The sequence below is a fragment of the Macaca mulatta genome, chromosome 11 (assembly GCF_049350105.2).
Source record: "Macaca mulatta isolate MMU2019108-1 chromosome 11, T2T-MMU8v2.0, whole genome shotgun sequence".
In the NCBI taxonomy this organism is placed as follows: Eukaryota; Metazoa; Chordata; class Mammalia; order Primates; family Cercopithecidae; genus Macaca; species Macaca mulatta.
Window position 1 is genome coordinate 133,041,382 of NC_133416.1, and position 18,174 is coordinate 133,059,555.

At 41.8% G+C, this 18,174-nt stretch overlaps 1 protein-coding gene across 9 annotated transcripts in view; it reads left to right on the forward strand.

The window, feature by feature from the left end:
• TMEM132B (transmembrane protein 132B) overlaps positions 1–18,174 on the forward strand; it is a 507,637-nt gene that overhangs the window by 438,758 nt on the left and 50,705 nt on the right. For all 9 annotated transcript variants that reach the window (XM_077955780.1, XM_077955786.1, XM_077955787.1 and 6 more), the window contains one exon: positions 1,341–1,484. In XM_077955780.1, coding sequence (XP_077811906.1) covers positions 1,341–1,484 — 144 coding nt within the window. The remainder of the gene's footprint in view (positions 1–1,340; positions 1,485–18,174) is intronic.

Genomic DNA, 18,174 nt, shown 5'->3' on the forward strand with positions numbered 1-18,174 from the left:
AAGTACCCTGTGGTAGATGCTGTTGATGGGATGTTAATGGGCTCAACTGTGGTGAGGAACAGAAAGACAGGAGCAGGAGAGAGGGTCAAAGGTGCCAAGGTCAGATCATTCTATGTGCATGAGCTTGGATTTTATCTTAAGAATAGCAGGGCCGGGCGCGGTGGCTCATGCCTGTAATCCCAGCACTTTGGGAGGCTGAGGCGGGCGGATCACGAGGACAGGAGACCCAGACCATCCTGGCTAACACGGTGAAACCCCGTATCTACAAAAAAAAACAAAAACAAAAACAAAAAACTAGCCGGGCGAGGTGGCGGCGCCTGTGGTCCCAGCTACTCGGGAGGCTGAGGCAGGAGAATGGCGTGAACCCGGGAGGCGGAGCTTGCAGTGAGCCGAGATCGCGCCACTGCACTCCAGACTCTGTCTCAAAAAAAAAAAAAAAAAAAAAAAAAAAAAAAGAATAGCAGGACACTTTTCAAAGAGTTATAATCTAGGAAAGAAATAATCTGCATTATATTGAATCAAAAAGATAATCTTTGTTGTAAAGAGAATGGACACAGGGAAACCAGTTGGGGAGGGCGTTGTGGTTGTCCAGTTGAGGGAAGATGGCTTGAGTAGGGAAGTTGGCAGTGGGGGTGGCAAATATTTGACAGACTGAGATAAATTATGAACATATATTAGAACCTATAGAACTCTGAGGAGATCAGTCAACTGAGGAAGTGAGAAGCGCACATGTCAGCATTTAAAAATACCTGGGTTTGGAGGGAGATCTCTGGGGGTTCTGGAGGTGTCGGGGAGGTGGGGTGTTGGTGGTCAGCTTGGGTGTGCGGAGGTTTGTAATGTTTGACTCGTTCTCTTCTGTTGCTTCTGCTGTTGTCTTTCCTAATTTAAAATCACAATGAAGTCTATGTTCACTATGTTAATAGGCCCAGAAAATAGGTAGTCGCTTCCCAAATGATCCTTGAGCCAAGATTTGAAAAGTACTGAAAGGAACTCGTGTGCTCTGTGTGAGTCTGTGGGGCGGAGGGTGGCGGGGCTGGAGTAGGGCAGAGGGAGTGGAGGTCAGGGAGGGGAGGATGACCCTGCACCTGGGACTGAGAAGACATTCCCACCAACCGTCCCACCAACCGTCAGGTTTGATTATCTCCGTCTGGGGTGGAACCCCGTCCAGCTGTTCGGAACCTTCCATTGTATGTGTGCTTCGTAGCTTCATCCCTTCGGACATCCCTTCTGTCTAAATTGCAGAAGGAGAATGAAGGCGTCGGGAGCTTGGTGGACACCCCCGTCCCCCTCGCCCCCGTGGTGCGCGCTTGCTGACCTGAGCCCTCTCCTCTCCTGTTCAGGACACCGAGGTTTTGAACACCGCCATTCTCACCGGAAAGCCTGTTTCGGTTCCTGTCAAAGTCGTGGGGGTCCAGGAGGACGGTTCTGTGGTCGATGTGTCTGAGTCTGTGGAATGCAAGTCTGCCGATGAAGACGTCATTAAGGTAAGGGGGAATTTATCTCCAGTTCTCCTAAGTGCTTGCTCAGAGCTTTTTGTCGCCCCTTCTTTTGTCTCCAAGGTCTTGTTCTGACTGAGCGTCCCATGCTCTGAAGGGCTGGAGGCCAGAATGACCTCACGAAGGAGGAAACAGCTGACGGCAGAGACTCCCTGGAATCAGCAGGCGGCTGCAGCAGGCGATGCTGCCTCCCTCTCCCTGGAAAGGGGAATCCCTGACCCTTTATCTCCAGCAGAAAGAATTTATCCTCCTTCTCCCCTTTCTTGTCTCCCGTATTCTTCCCTCTATCTTTCCTCATAAGACAATATTTTCCCAACTTTAGTAATCCAAATACCACCTTCTCATTTTTTTTTTTGCCAACTCACAGTGTCTAATAATACTATTTATTCAATATATTTTCTTTAAATGCCTTGCTTCTTTGGGGTGGTCAGTTAGCTCAGTGGGTTAGGGTGTGGTGCTAATAAACGCATTACCTTTTCAAACTTAAAAACGAATTTAGCTTCATTATAAGACAATGAAGTCCATAAACTTGGTGTATTAAATTTTTTGTTAATATGCCTTAAAATAAATAACTATTAAAATAAAAATAAGTTCACCCATGTGCCACCTAACTTAATTTGAATATAACCAGTGGGATACAGTTTAGGAAATCTGGCCATGGGACATTTCTGCTAGATTCTTCACTCAAATTAGCTCTGTTTCTGACTCCAAATTCTGCTAGGAACCAGACAATATGTTGTTCATGCTCTTTGAAGGGGTCTTTTTGAACCACCAAATTTAGTGTTTCTGCTTATTTGTTCTTAGCACATTGGTTGCCATTGCTTTTGCAGCAGAGGCCTCAGCGAGAAAGGATTTGAGTTTTTTAGAATGATCCTTCCTCCTTTAAATTGTTAAGAGAGCCCCTAAGTCCAATCTATTCAGCTATTTTAGAAAAATACAATAACTCAGAGTTCTGCCCTTCCTCACATTCTACTAGCTCCTGTTTAGAGGTTACATGAAACTTGGTCTCAGTAAGGTCTGGGAGGGATTGATTTCTTCTTGTTGTGACCTACAGGACACTGTGTCTTAAGCCAGAGACAGTTTCAGAAAAAAAAGACTGATGTAGTCGTGAGGTCTAATTAACAAAGAAATTAATTCTTAGGAAGCTCTCGTTTGGCATAGAGTCTTTCCTGGACTTGCAATGCTCACTGTCCTTAGAGATGGAAGGTGGACTAGCTTAAAACCTGCACACATAGCCCTGCCTGGGGTTCCTGGTGGTCCTTGTATTCTGTAGGCAGGTTTGATTAAATCTGTGGCCTTAAATATTCAGAGTTTAGAAAGATCTGAGCCAAGTCACAGGAGATTATCTGCACCAATGAAAAATATGGATGATGAACTGCTCAGCTGGTTGCTTTTGACAATGTGCAAGTTTTACACCATTTTTACTATTCCCCTGTCATTCTAGAAAGGAGACACTGATAAGAGATGATGGTGTCTGTATGCTTATGTCATAATGGGCTCAAACAAATGATTCAATCTATAGTTTCCTAAGCCTTTTGCTCTGACCTAAGAGCCTGCTGTGAAGCCCCATGGGGTGGAATCCTCCTTCTCTTGCCCTGAAGAGCTCTGCTCTAGAGGGACAGGACCGAGTTCAAGGATCCCATTATTGCCATATACTTGGTTTTCTCCACTCCACACAGAGGTACTAAGAGTATCCTCTGCTCATCCTCATAGACGTCATTTTGGAAGATGATACTTTTTTGCTCAACTTTCACCTATGTAGCCTCAGGAGGATGGGGATTCATCTAACAAATTATTACCCAGTCTTCAGAGGAACAAAGTGAAAGCTGCAGATCACAAGCCCAGGGCTGTATTCACACTTTTTAAGGGGATTCCAGGACTGTTGCAAATTTGGGGCTTGTGTCAATTGAGGGGATTGAATGAAATGGCTGTGATGCATTTGCTGTGGCTTCAGTGTCACTGTTTGTAGTAAATTTTACTATAACTCCAAGTTGAATGGAGTTGTCCACAAAGCTATGACCTTGGCATCATCCCCGGGACATCGTTAAATACGTGGCACATTCATTAGCACCCTTTGGAGAGATCCTCTCAGTCTGTGGAGTTGTCACACAGTCTTCCTTCAGAGTACAGAAAACATTGAATGATTTTTAGGGAGAATCTTGCAGGGCTCACCAAAGATGTTTGTGCCTTGGAACCATGAGTTAGATAAGGGAAAAATGTGAATTTAGAAAGATGTACATTATGGTAATATCCAAACAAATGAACATGTTTGGCCTGTGACTGTATGACTTTTGGGGGACAGTATCAGAGGACATACCTGATTTTGAAAATCTGGAACCTTGGCCTAATCTGGCAAGATTAAAAGAGATAAATGTAAAATTTCCAGTTGACACCTATAGTAGTCTCTTCTTATCTGTGGTTTCACTTTCTGTGGTTTCATTTAACTGTGGTCAACCACAGTGCAAAAATGTTAAATGAAAAATTTCAGAAAGAAGCAATTCATGTTTTAGATTGTGAACTGTTCTGAGTATTGTGAAGAAATCTTGAGTCTTCCTGCTCTGTCCCACCTGGGATGTAACTCATGCCTTTGTCTGGCATATATCCATGCTGTAGACACCACCCACCTCTGAGTCATTTAGTAGTTGCCTGGGTGATCAAATAGACTGTCACGGTATCACAGTGCTTGTGTTCAAGTCGCCCTTGTGTTATTTACAAATGACCCCAAAGTACAAGAGTAGTGATGCTGGCAATTTGGATAGGCCAACAAGAAGTCATACAGTGCTTCTTTTAAGTGAAAAGGTGAGAGTTCTTGACTTAAGAAGGAAAGAAAAAAATCATATGCTGAGGTTACTAAGATCTACAGTCAGAGTGAATCTTCTATCCATGAAATCGTGATGAAGGAAAAAACGTTCATGGTAGTTTTGCTGTCGCATCTCAAACTGCAAAAGTAAAGGCCACAGTGTGGGATAAATTCTTCATTAAGATGTGAAGAGACATTAAATTTAGGTGGAAGACACGGACAGATGTCTTCTGTCCTGATGTTGTTCTGATGGATAACAACCTGATTCAGTCCTATCTGTGGTTTCAGGCATCCACTGGGGGTCTTAGAATATATTACCCATGGATGGGAGGAGACTGGGAGACTGCTGTACTTTTAGGTTTAAAAAAAAAACAAGTACAAGATGGCGTGTGTGTGTGCACGCGAGTGCATACATGCAAGAAGCCTTGGCGTTTTTATCAGTGTTGGGATCCAGTGAGTCAACTGTTTGATGAGGCTGCTACAGGTTGATTTTCATTAGCATGAATGGGTGTGTGACTCAGAGCAGAGGTCACAGGCAGGCAGTCTGCAGACCAGATCTGACCCAGAAGTGTGTGGGGGGTGTGGAGAGGGTCTGCGTAGTTCAAAAATTTTTACTTAATTTGTTGCCCCCACGTAAAAGTTGGCAAGTTCACACAGAAATCTGGATTTACAGCTTCTTATAAAAAATCACAGAACCAGGTGGTCCTGGGTCCCCATGATTTCCTGTGAACCTCTTTTGGAGTTGAAGAGAGGATGCTCCTTTGCATAACACCTTTGCATGTTATGCTCCTTGCATAACATAACTGAAGGAAGCCCTTCAGTTCACCGTGGTCTGCACCACTCCCTTTTGTCCTTCACATGGAGGCTAAAGGAAATTTGTCATTTCTTGTCACACTTGTGCTCCTAGTTTTTGATAGTGAATTTCAGAGGAAGGTGAGATATTTTTTGTACCCCAGTCTCTAAAAACAAACAAGCAACAAATGATGGACTTCACTCTCTCACTCTGATGGAGAATTCTGTATCTTTCTAGGCCATAAGAACAATAAAAAATCAGGTTGTGCTCTGCCAAAAAGTGTCCAGGAGGCTGAGGACTCTTGAAATCAAATCACAGGAGAAATGATTGAAGGAAGTGTGAGTGTTAAGCCTATTGATGAGAAGAAAAGGCTCAGGGGTGAGGTGGAGAGGGAGACATGGCAGCTTTTTGTAAGTCTTTCAAGGACCATCATGTGGAAGATGGAGTATCTTTGTGCTTTTTATATTCCAAGAGTGGAAGTTGAAAGGCACCATTTTTAGCTCAATATAAAGAAAAAGACTGCAGAGGTAGTGAGTTCTTTGGTTGAGCTTCCAGATGTGTGATGTTGGTAAAGATCCCGACTCCACCTTCCTTACTGTTTGACCTTAGACAAATTACTTACCATCTCTGAGCCTAGTTTCCTTATCTATAAAATGGGGATGATAATGATACAGTGGAAACATACTTTTCTAGAGATTTCTTCTAAAGTCATGGTATATGGCAGAACTAACAATAATCAAACTAATCCCTAATCCTTGAAAATCCCTAGTCTCACTAGGTTGTCCAGGCTGGAGTGCAGTGGTGTGATCTCAGCTCACTGCAGCCTTGACCTCCCAGGCTCAAGTGATCCTCCCACCTCAGCCTCCCAAGGAGCTGCGACTACAGGCTCCCACCACCATGCCAGGCTAATTTTTGTATTTTTTATAGAGACAGGGTTTTGCCGTGTTGCCCGGGCTGGTCTCCAACTACTAGACTCAAGTGATCCGCCTGCCTCAGCCTCCCAAAGTGCTGAGATTACAGGCATGAGCCACCACACCCCGCTACACCTGGGTTTTTAGAAGTACAAAAGACAGTTGATTTTTTAAAAATGTTTTCCTGGCATTTGAGCTGAGGGCACATTTTCAGGAGCAGTCAAGGGCAAAGTTTTAAAGGGAGTTTTGGGGGAAGTCTCTAGATAAGTAACATTTGGGCACATTTGAAGATAAATTTCACACTCATTCTATTCTTTTATGTCTTCTGGTGGAAATCTTGTCAGATGGTAATCTTAAGTTATTCTGTGCACTTGTAATTGAATTGTTAAATCTATGTGTGATAAAAAGCCCAATGTGGAGTTTAGAGGATGATTAAATAAGAATATATATCTAGAAAAAGTCACGTAGTACTTGACCTGTAATATATCAATACATATTATATCTATACCCATGCACCTGCATATTTATATACAGATGCACATGTGGATATAAGTATGCAGGTGCATGGGTATAGATATAATATATATTGAAATATCCAAAATATTGTCTGGATATTTGTCTCCAAGCTATGTTTAGATATTTGGGCCTCTGTATTATTTTGTTCTCACATTGCTATAAAGAAATACCTGAGACTGGATAATTTATAAAGAAAAGAGGTTTAATTGGCTCATGGTTTCACAGGCTATACAGGAAGCATGGTTCTGATCTGCTCAGCTTCTGGGGAGGCCTTAGGAAACTTACAGCCATAGCAGAAGATGAAGGAGGAGCAGACACATCTTACATGGCAGGAGCAGGAGCAAGCAGGGCAGAGGAAGGTGCCGCACACTTTTAAATGATCTCATAAGAACTCACTCACCATCTATCGCGAGGACAGTACCAAGTGGGATGGTGCTGAATCATTCATGAGAAATCTGCCCCCATGATCCAATCACCTTCTACCAGGCCCCACCTCCAACATTAGGGATTACAATTCAACATGAGATTTGGTGGGGACACAGATCCAAACCATATCAGCCTCCAAATTTCATGTTGAGATGTAATCCCCAGTGGTGGAGGTGGGGCCTGGTGGGAGGTGTTTTGGTCGTAGGTGCGGATCCCTCAGGAGTGGCTTAGTACCGTTCCCTTGGTGGTGAGTGAGTTCACATGAGACCTGGTTGTTTAAAAGTGTGTGGCACCTCCTCACTCCCTCTCTGACCATGGGAGCCATCTGCTCTCCCTTTGCCTTCTGCCATGATTGTAAGCTTCCTGAGGTCCTCACCAGAAGCAGACGTGGGTGCCGTGAGCCAGTTAAACCACTTTTCTGTCTAAATTATCCAGCCTCAGGGATTTCCTTATAGCAGTGCAAGAATGGCCTAACACAACATCCACATTGAATGTTAACTGCTACTTGAGTGTAAGGTCCACAATAACTATGACTATGTCTGTTTTACTAACTTCTATTCCCAATCCTAAGCAAGGTATCTGGAACACAGTAAATATTTGTGGAATATATGAATGAATGAATGAATGAATGAATGCTAGAGCTTCCCAGAGACAGAACAAGATACTATGCACAAATGGCTGTTACATCATTGTTGGAACATTGCCAATGAATTTTCTGTTACTGAAAATCTTCAAAGGGGTAGAAGGTTCCCTGTAGTCAAAGGGATTTGGCATCAGGTAAAGACTTGGGCCCGATTCTATAATCCAAATCATCTTCTGTTCTCATGGAACTTCACAAATATTTCCTAATCATCCACTTGTAGAGGGCAGTATATAAACAGCTTTGGGAGATATAAAGGTGGAATGCATATGATTTCTATCCGTAGGAGCTTACTACAGCTAATGAGTATTAATAGGTAAAATGTATTGAGCATTTATTAAGTACCAGGTATCATAATAAGAGCATTAGAAGTGGTGACCCATTTCATCTTCACAACAAACTTTTAAGACAGGTAATACTACTCTTCAAAGTTTATACATGAGGAAATGGTACCTAGAAGGTGCTGTAGCTCAAGTTCTAGTGGATATAGGGGTCAGAGTTCCCACCTAGGAGGTCAGCCCCAGATCCTATGACCTCAACCTCTGTACATCTAAAATTGTCATTCTTGAAGGTTATGTAGGACATTGTGTGTATGCATGCACGTGCGTGTGTGTGTGTGTGTGTGTGTGTGTGTGTGTGTTGGGGTGGGGAGTGGCGCGCTAGTGTTTCTATGAGCTAGTAACCAAATATCGTTCCTATGATTTTCCCATCAGGGAATCAATTGATAGTGGATTTTTTTTGAATTTGCAAAAGATGTATTTTCATTTTTTAATCCATATCACCTGGAACAACATGTATCTTACAGTTCTGGAGGTCAGAAGTCTAAAATAGGTCAGTAGGGCTGCATTCCTTCTGGAAGCTCTAGGGGAGAATCTGTTTCTTTGCCTTTTCCAACTTCTAGAGGCCATGTGTATTTCTTGGCTGTGAAGCTGTGAACCCTTCCTCAGTTTTCAAAGCCAGCAGGGTAGCATCTCCAACTCTCTCTCTCTCTCTTCCCCATGTGGCTAATTCCATCATCACATCTCCTTTGACTCTGACCCTGCTGCCTCCCTCTTACAAGGACCCTTGTGATTACTTTGGGACCCTTGATTACCTCTTACAAGATAACTCATATTAAGATCCTTAACTTAATGATATCTGTGACCTCCTTCTGACACAGGTATTATTTCCTAGAACTGTTACCACAAACTTGATGCCTTAAACCAATAGAAGTTTGTCCTCCCACAGTTCTGGAGGTCAGAAATCTGAAATTAAGGTGTCAGCAGGACTCCAGTCCCTCCAAAGGCTCTAGAGGAGAATTGTTCCTTGCCTCTTCCAGCTTCTGGTAGCCCTGGGTGTTCCTTGACTTGTGGCAGCATCACTGTAATCTCTGCCTCTGTGGTTGCATGGTCTCACCCCTGTGTCTCTGTATGACTCTCTTTTCTTATAAGGGTACCTGTCTTTGGATTTAGGGGCCATCCTAATTCAGGATGGTCTTTTCTTGAGATCATTGAAATTGCATCTGCAAATACCCTTTTTCTAAATAAGATCACATTCACAGGTGCTGGGGGTTTGGACTTGGCCATATCTTTTTTGGGGGGCTACAGTTCAACCCACCCTACTGTGTAAGGTAGATATTCTCAGGTTCTGGGGTTTAGGACACAGACATCTTCTGGGGGGAGGTGACTTTATGCTGCCTGCCACAGTGTGCATTCTTTTCTTGCTGAGTCTTTTTTAAGGTCTTTGGAAAAAGAAAATGCAATGTTCATATTATAATTACGATTTAATCTTTTTTTTTTTTTTTTTTTTTTGAGACGGAGTCTCGCTCTGTGGCCCAGCCTGGAGTGCAGTGGCCGGATCTCGGCTCACTGCAAGCTCCGCCTCCCGGGTTCACGCCATTCTCCTGCCTCAGCCTCCCGAGTAGCTGGGACTACAGGCGCCCGCCACTTCGCCCGGCTAGTTTTTTGTATTTTTTTACTAGAGACGGGGTTTCACCGGGTTAGCCAGGATGGTCTCGATCTCCTGACCTCGTGATCCGCCCGTCTCGGCCTCCCAAAGTGCTGGGATTACAGGCTTGAGCCACCGCGCCCGGCCACGATTTAATCTTTATGTGTCTATCTTTTTGACTTCAGGATGGCTTCATGTTTTCATGCATTTGCAGTTGTATTGTTTGTAACTGAATTGTGGTTTTTGGAACCACAGAAGCCAGTCATGCATCTTCAGTGGGGGATGAACTCTTTCATGCTTGCAGATAAATAAGTATAAGCTCACATGCATCTTGAAGATGATGCTTCCCAACTTATGGCTGCAGTAATTAAGCTTCCGGCCTTCCAGTATCACTGGACTTGAAATAATGAGATATTAAATGGCTAATAAAAGGATATTAATACTTTAAAGCCTTCCCTGTCCCAGGGAAGGACTTTGTTTCCAAAATTGGTCTGTAATGGGTAAGGTAAGGCAGTAGTGTCAGAAAGAAAAATATAAAGTTTTGCTGTTTGCTAAGCAGTGTGTGGGGAGCTGGTCACTAGATAAAGCCTGATGGAAAACATCAGCATCTTCCAGAGAGTGGCTGCATTTCTTGGGGTAATGTGCAGCACCTCCAAAACTCTATATGATCAAAGTTTCCTTAAGTGGTTGTGTTTACAGACAGGGTAAGATGAAATGTGGATGTGTGCTGAATGTGGTCCTTAGAGAGGTGCACCTGAACATATGTCACTAAGCAACTTACATCACTATTCAGGTAGAGGAAACTGAACAAGCGTGGTAGGTAGTGGGATCTAAGGCAGGAACAAGTGGAATTTCTGCATTGGTGAGTATTGTTTTTGTTTTTGTTATAGCAAGTAATAGAAACCCAAATCCAGCTGCCTAAGACTAATCTGAATTTTACTTAGAGGAACATATAGAAAAATTCAAAAGCGATTTAAGGCTATTTCTTTCCCCTTTAGCAACACTTGACAAAAATTCATGTAAAAACACCATTATTCTATTTCTAGGCATGAATTTCCTTTCCTTTGCCCATCACTGGAGCTGTGTAGCTAAGAATAAGTTGTCAGGCAGTTTGGATGTTATTGCCTAATTTTGTCCTTCTTTATGCTGGTAATTTGGACTTTTATTGTTTTGTTCTAATTGGAGATGTGTCATATATTTCCTGTTGGCCAGGGATAGATATTGCTGCATTCTCAACCTTTTGTTCCTGTCAGCCTCATTATGATTGCAGTATTAATTAGATCATTTGTTCATTTCTGTCTTTGGCATCTCTAATTAAGAACCAACACTCTGGAATTGTTTCTGCATAATTCAGGGAAATCTTGGAATGAGCCAGTGTAAACCTGCAAGCCTCCCAGCTCCACCTGCCCAGTAAACATGGCCATGTGCTTCCTTCTCTTCTCTTCTAGAAGCCTTTCATCTCGTCTTCTCCATCCAGGTCCTGCTTAGGTCTGAGGGTTAGGGTATTACTAGATAATTGACCTGTGAAAGTGTCTGGGATATCAGGCCTGATCCGGTATGGCCCTAGGGTCTTCTATCTCCCAGAGACATACTTATTTTGTGTTAAGTAGGAGCGAAGGGGACTGTCATTCATGTTTGGGTACTTGGTTCACAATTTAAACTCCTGCCATGCAGCTTTGATGGTTGAAAAAATATGTCACCTTATATTCAAGTTCATTTGGTTTTCCTGAAGAAAGTCAAATTAAACAAATTTTTAATTATAAGATGTAGACACAGGTATGAATGGATCTAGGTACAAAGGCAATGTGTTGAGGCTACTGCCACCCTCTACTATTTTTCTTTGTAACAGCTTTACAGAGGTGTAATAGTCAGTAAACTTCACATATTAAAGTGTACAATTTGATTAGTTTTGACAATTTCACAAGTGTGAAATTATCACCAAAATCAAAATAGTGAACATATCCGTAACTTCCGAACTTTCTTCATGTCCCTTTATGATCTCCTCTCTTCTGCCCCTCTCCACTTGTTCTCAGATAACCATTCATCTTCTCTTTCTCACTGAAGATTTTCATTTTATAAAGTCTTATGCAAATAGAATCATAATATATGCTCCCTGTCTTTCCTTATTTGCTCTGGCTTCTTCCACCCAGTTTAATTTGACATTCACCCATGTTATGTGTAACAATAATTCATTCCTTTTTATTACTGAGTAGTATTCCACTATTTGAATATATCACTGATTATCAATCTATTGATGGACATCTGGGTTGTTTCTAATTTGGGGATCTTACAACTGATGCTGCTGTAAACATTGATGCCAGCCTTTGTCTGAACATAGTGTTCACTTCTCAGGAGCAGAAAGGTTGTATACTGGTAAGGGTATTTTTAACTTTTTAAGAAGCTGCCAAACTGTTTTCTAAAGTGGTTACACCATTTAACTTTCCCACTGTCAGGATTTGAGAGTCCTATTACCTCCACGTCTTGGCCAACACTTAGTATGATTAGTCTTTTTAATATTAGCCTTCCTATTAGGTTTATAGAAGTTTGTAATTTTGGTTTTAATTTGCATTTCCTTAGTGATTAATGATATTGAGCATCTTTTCAGTGTGCCATTTTGCCATCTACTGATTTTGGTGAAGTTGCTGTTTAAATCTTTTAAAATTTTAAAAGATTTACATTTTAAAAGGTTTTTAAAAGATTTAAATTTTAAAAGGTTATTTTAAAAACATTATTGAGTCTTGAGAGTTGTTTTTATATTCTGGATACAAGTATGTTATCCAATATGTGATTTGAAAATATGTTATATTTGAAAATATGTTATTCCAGATTGTGGTTTGTCTTTTCATGCCCTAATAGGGTCTTTAGAGGAGCAGACGTTTTTCATTTTGATGAGGTTGAATTTATCAATTTTTTTTCAACCTCATCGGCTCCCACCCTGCCTGTTGAGCTCAATGTTCTCAGGAAATGTCAGCTAGAAGAATGAATGGATGCCATTCCCATGGACAAACAAAAGGTATGACGATAACTCAGTGTAGCTCAGCCTTTCCTTAGAGTCAACCTCTTCCTACTCAGTTCTCTCCCACATGCATGTATTGAGCAAGTGCTATTGAGAGGCAGTTTTGATATCATGGCAGATGTGTTATAATGTGCTGGTTTATTGCCCTGTTGAGCTGTGTTTGCCCTTAGCTGGCAGCTCCGTGAAGGGGGAAGGACCTATTGATCTTCCTCATTAGTTCTTCCCATCACTAGCACTGCACCTGGCATGAGTAGGTGCTCTATGAATAGAATTGAATGCAGGCTAATGGTGGAGCTTATTGGTGCCAGCAATTGATGTCGCTGCTCATGGACAGTAGGGGCTTCAGAGTCCAGTGGATGTGGGATTTAAACCTACCTCAGCCATCACTCTCCAGGGGATTTGGGGGAAGTTTGCTTTTCAAAATGAACCTCAGAGACAGGCTTTGCATGTGATAATAACTAGCATTTATTGAGCATTTGCTATGTGCTCAGCACCTAAGCTCTTCACATTTATCAATTCATATATTAGGTTGGTGCAAAAGTAACTGCAGTTTCTGCTATCAAAAGAAAAAAAAAAAAGGGCAAAAACCGCAATTACTTTTGCACCAACCAGTGATACTCAAAATAATCCTGTGAGGCCTGACTGTGAGGATCCACACTGTACAGACAAGATACCTGATGCACAGAGAAGTTAATCACTGTCACCTAAATGGAGATCACCTAGCTGGTAATTGCCAGGGCTGGGATTTGAACCTGGGCAGCTCTCACAAAAGAGTCCAGCAGGCTCTAGACCACTGCATTAAAGAGAGTGAAATTTCACATTGAACTCAGCCCCATTGGAGCAATTTCATGCTTATTTCCCGGGGCGGCCTTTTTTTTTTTTTTATTCCTACTCTTGGACTGTCCACAAACGAACTGATTTTAAACATTACCCTGAGTGGTTAAGATTACTTTTCACAGACAAAAACATGTCCTCTTTCTCTTAAATATTTCAAATGTCCACAGAGAAACTCACTCATGTCAGGAACTAATGAGCATAAAAAGAATGAAACAGGAGGTAGAACTCCTTTTTCCAGCCAAGAATTACTTGTACTAACAGAGATGTGATGGGCATAGCTAAGAGACTCTTAGAGTCTCCCATGTTCTCCCCAGATACTCAGGGGGTTTAGAATGAGCAGTTTATTAGTGTTTTATTGATTTATATCACTAAAAGGATATGGACTTTCAGAAAGTCACACTGCCTTTTGCAGCTGGTGGTAATAAAGATTCTGTCTCAGCTGAAAACAATGGGATGAACCTTCTCGGGGGTAGACTAAGGGGATTACACAGCCTCCTATTAAACAAATGTGTGCTTCTCCTTTCCATTCTATTGTCAAGAGGGGTGGGCTTCCAGAAGTGAAAGGTCATTTCTACTTATATACCCAATTTATTCCTTCTATTCTGACTACATTTTCTAAACTGCTCCTTATTTGCCATCCAGACATTCAACATTTAACTTGAAATGCTAAGAGAAAAATCTTAGCTCTAAAATCACTTTGTCTGATTTTCTATTCCTCCTTGCAATGTTGGATCAGCCTTAAAGGGCCCCTCCTCAAAATGTTTCCTGTGTTTATTACCACTTCTAAAGTCTAGTTTAGCAAGCCTTTTTTAAAGAGTAAAGGCCTCAGCCCAAGTGATTGCCGTGATAAAATCATCTTTTGATGCCCTGAACTACTGAACATTTTCTGTCCTCACGAATGTCAACCGTGTCACTCTCCAGACTATATGTTCCCGAGAACAGAGAGATCGATAAGTATTTCAAGCAATTTCTTGACATCCTTTGTGTCTAACAGATGACAAACATTTGAGTTACAGTCTGATTTCTTTTCATAGAAGCACAGTTGTAGCCATAGATGGCTATGTGCTGAGACATCTGTGTCTGAAGGCCACGTGTAGGGACAGTGAGTTCTCATGTGCTTTTATTGAAAGTGTCCCTAGGTGACAAAATAACACTGAAGACCCTGCAGGAGTTGCCAGCTCTGATACTAGAGCATGCACCGTGGCTCTGGCTGGGAGAGATGGGACTTCGGCCAGGCACATGGAGTGAAAGAATTTTGGTTTCATAAATAAGTCATGTATAATAAAGAAGACAGCAAATTTACAATTCCTGGTAGAGTTTCTGGCACAGAATATGCAATCAATAATGGTTAATATTCATTGTTACAATTATTACTTGGTCTTAAAGTATCTTCTAATTGTTTTCATGTTAAATGGATTGTGTTCCCAACAGAAAAGTTGATAAAAAACCCACTGGCTGGGTGTCCTAAGGCTGGGTTTCAGCTCCTGCCTTGCCATTTTCGTGCTGTGTTACGTAGCTGAGTACTTAATGTGCCTGCTTTCTGGTTGCTCATCTCTTGGATAGGTGTGGAGGCACTTGGCCTGCCTCCCTCAAAAAGACACTTCTAATTTCTAGTTCTCTTAGAACTGCACGGAGAATTCCTCCTCAAACCTATCAGTGCATGTTGTGTAACGATAAATCAGCATGAGCAAGCAGGCACTGTATCTATCTTTGTATATTACAGCACTGGGCTCATTGTATGTATTCAAAAATACTAAATTCATGAGTGTTGTTTTCATTTTTAAAGAAATCACTCAATGAGAGCTCTCAAAGTTTTATAGGTTGTTCTTTCTTTTCAGCAACTTCATAAGAGATAGAGATGGAGAATTCAGATTTGTCCAGTGCCTGCCAGGTGCCTGTCATTCCCCTCCAGTGTCCTTTGCACTGGCTATTTCAAGTAGAGGTCACAGTGACCTCTTCAGATATCAGGAATATTTTCTCCATTGCTAAGGCTTGGAGAGTTAGGTGTCCAAGGTCATGCAGGTATGAATCAAGGAACATGGAGCTTGAGTCCAGGTTCACCTCATTCCACAATCTGTATTTTACTGTGTGCTGCCACCATAAATGTGATCTGTAGAATTCAGTAAAGACTGAATGAATCCTAAAGATTCTGAATTGGGAATGGGAATGTTTGTGGTATGTAGGATATGGGAGGATTACAGAGATTAAGGCTGAACATGAATTATACAAGTAAAGCTAGAGAACTGCTATGATGAAGGAAGCTGGGGTTGATCAGAGCCCTAGAAAGAAACTCTGGCCCTCTAGAAATGTTGATAGCACTGCATAAAGAAACTGAAATCATTGCCTTGACACAACAATCACACGCCATTATTTTAATGAAGATGAAGTGAACACACAGAACAATACAGATGGGATACATTGAGGAAAGGAAGTCTTTCACTGCTAATAAAGATTTCTCTTCAGACTGAATCTGTAAGAGGTGACACATGTTCATTGAACATGGAATGTGGAATCATTGAAAACAACCTGCCCCAATCCACAAAAGTTCAGGGACCACGGCCTGTGAGACAATCGAGACAGCAACAAAGTCATGATACTATCACTGAGGAAGGGTCTTTAAATGTAAATCAATAGACCATCTACAACTTGCCTAAAACATGAATTCTTTACAGAGTCATCTCAGTAAGTTGGGGCTAATAGCCCCAAGAATGCCAAGAGTTATTCAAAGATGGGACTGGGACACCTAGAAAGATAGAAACAAATCAATATAGAAAAGGTGCCAACGAAAATCAATGGGCAAATGAAAATGAGTTCTTTCAGACGAAAACTTTCCCTTAGTAGGATGGATGTTTTGTGGGGTTGACATGCAAACCTTACATGATGATTGCCGCATGCAAAGGGGCTGAGCATTGCACCTCAGAGTCTGAGGTAAAGGTGTGTTAATCATGACTGCTGGTTATGAGTGCTGAGGTTGAACTACCTCAAATTCCCCAAATAGAGGGTGTGTGCTGGTTCTTAGAAGCAACTTGGGGGAAGGCCGGGGTCTTGAGGATGGCAGGAACCAGAAAATGGATCTATGCCAGGATACTTTGTGTTTCTTGTTTCCATGAATCAATTTCCTTCTTTCAGACCAGCTTATCCTTAAAACAGTGATCACAGTCATAATCAGCTTCAAGTCACATCTGTACATCCTTGTAGTGAAGAGCAACATAGTTTGACTGTGTCCCCACCCAAATCTCATCTTGAATTATAGTTCCCATAATCCTCATGTGTTGTAGGAGGGACCTAGTGGGAGTTAACTGAATCAGGGGTGTGGGTTTTCCCCATGCTCTTCTGGTGATACTGAATAAGTCTCATGAGATCTGATTGTTTTATAAAGGGCAGTTCCCCTGCACACTTCTCTTGCTTGCTGCCGTGTAAGATGTGCCTTTGCTCCTTCTTCGCCTTCTGCCATGATTGTGGGGCCTCCCCAGCCATGTGGAACTGTGAGTCCATTAAACCTCTTTTGCTTTATAAATTACCCAGTCTCAGGTATGTCTTTGTTAGCATTGTGAGAATGAATTAATACAGGGAGGAAAAAATCTTTCCAACCATCTTTGTTGAAAAACTTTTGGGGAAGGGCCCTAGCCAGCTTAACATAAATCTGACTCCTATGCTCCCTGTGTGGCCTATGGTGAGAATTGAGGGTGGGGATTGGTTGGTGAGTGGTGTGGGATGTGCAAGAGCTGAATGATCATGCTTGGGTCTCATGCTCATTCTGTGGGCAGGGATTCAGGACAAAATAAAGAAGTAGTAAAAGCTGCTTGGGAAATCAGTGAAGCAAGATCCCTTCTGCAGGAGTTTTTGTTTTAGATGTTAAAGGTTTGAATGTGTTCTCAAACTTAACCATTGAGTCTGGGAAATCTGGAGAAAGAGGCGTTGTCTGAGTTACCTGGGCCTTTTTTTTCAGAATTCAGCTGTGGAAGGGAAGTAAGCTTAGCACTGGGAATGACTGTACTCTATTTGGTGAGTTGGGGAAAACTTACTGTTGGTCTTGATGATTACATAGCAGTTCACCAGGTAGTCGATTAAAAGAAATGTCCTCTTGGCAGACGTCAACAAAAGTACAACTCTCTGGCAGAGGTGCATAGGTAATAAGGGATGAGTTAGGAGGTGACAGTGGATGGACAGGTGGGGGCTAGATTTTGATGGCTATTTCAGTCAAGGTAAGGAGTTTGGGTTTCATCCTATCATCATTGGAGGATTTTATTTTATAGAGTGAGAATTTTAGAAAATTAACTGAAAATAAATATGATTTTGGCAACAGTATGAGGGATGAATTGGAGGGAGGAAAGAGCCTTTGAAGAATTCTCTTCTGTCTCTCCAAGACACAAAAAACATTGGACTAGTTAAGGGAGCCCAGTAAGAAATATGAGATAATGTAGTTGAAAAGACTCAGCAGAAATAGAACCATGTCATCATCCATCACAAGTCCACTCTTTCCTTCACCTCTGACCAGTCCCTGCTTTGACTCTCTCCATTCCACTTTTCCATTTCTTTTGTACCACCTGCCACTGGCTGACATTACTATACTGTGTTTATTTATTGACTTGTTTACATGTTGATCTGTTTGCTTGTCAACTTGTTATTTGTTCATCTGTCTCTCACAGTAGAAAGTGAGACCCATGAGAGTAGAGTTCATTGTTTACATCTGCATCCACAGCATCTAATCCTGGGCATATTAACTGAGTAAACGAATAAATGTGAATATTTTTGCCTATTGATCGATTTGTTCAATTTTTCAAGGCAGCATTTAATGAATGCCCACTTCGTT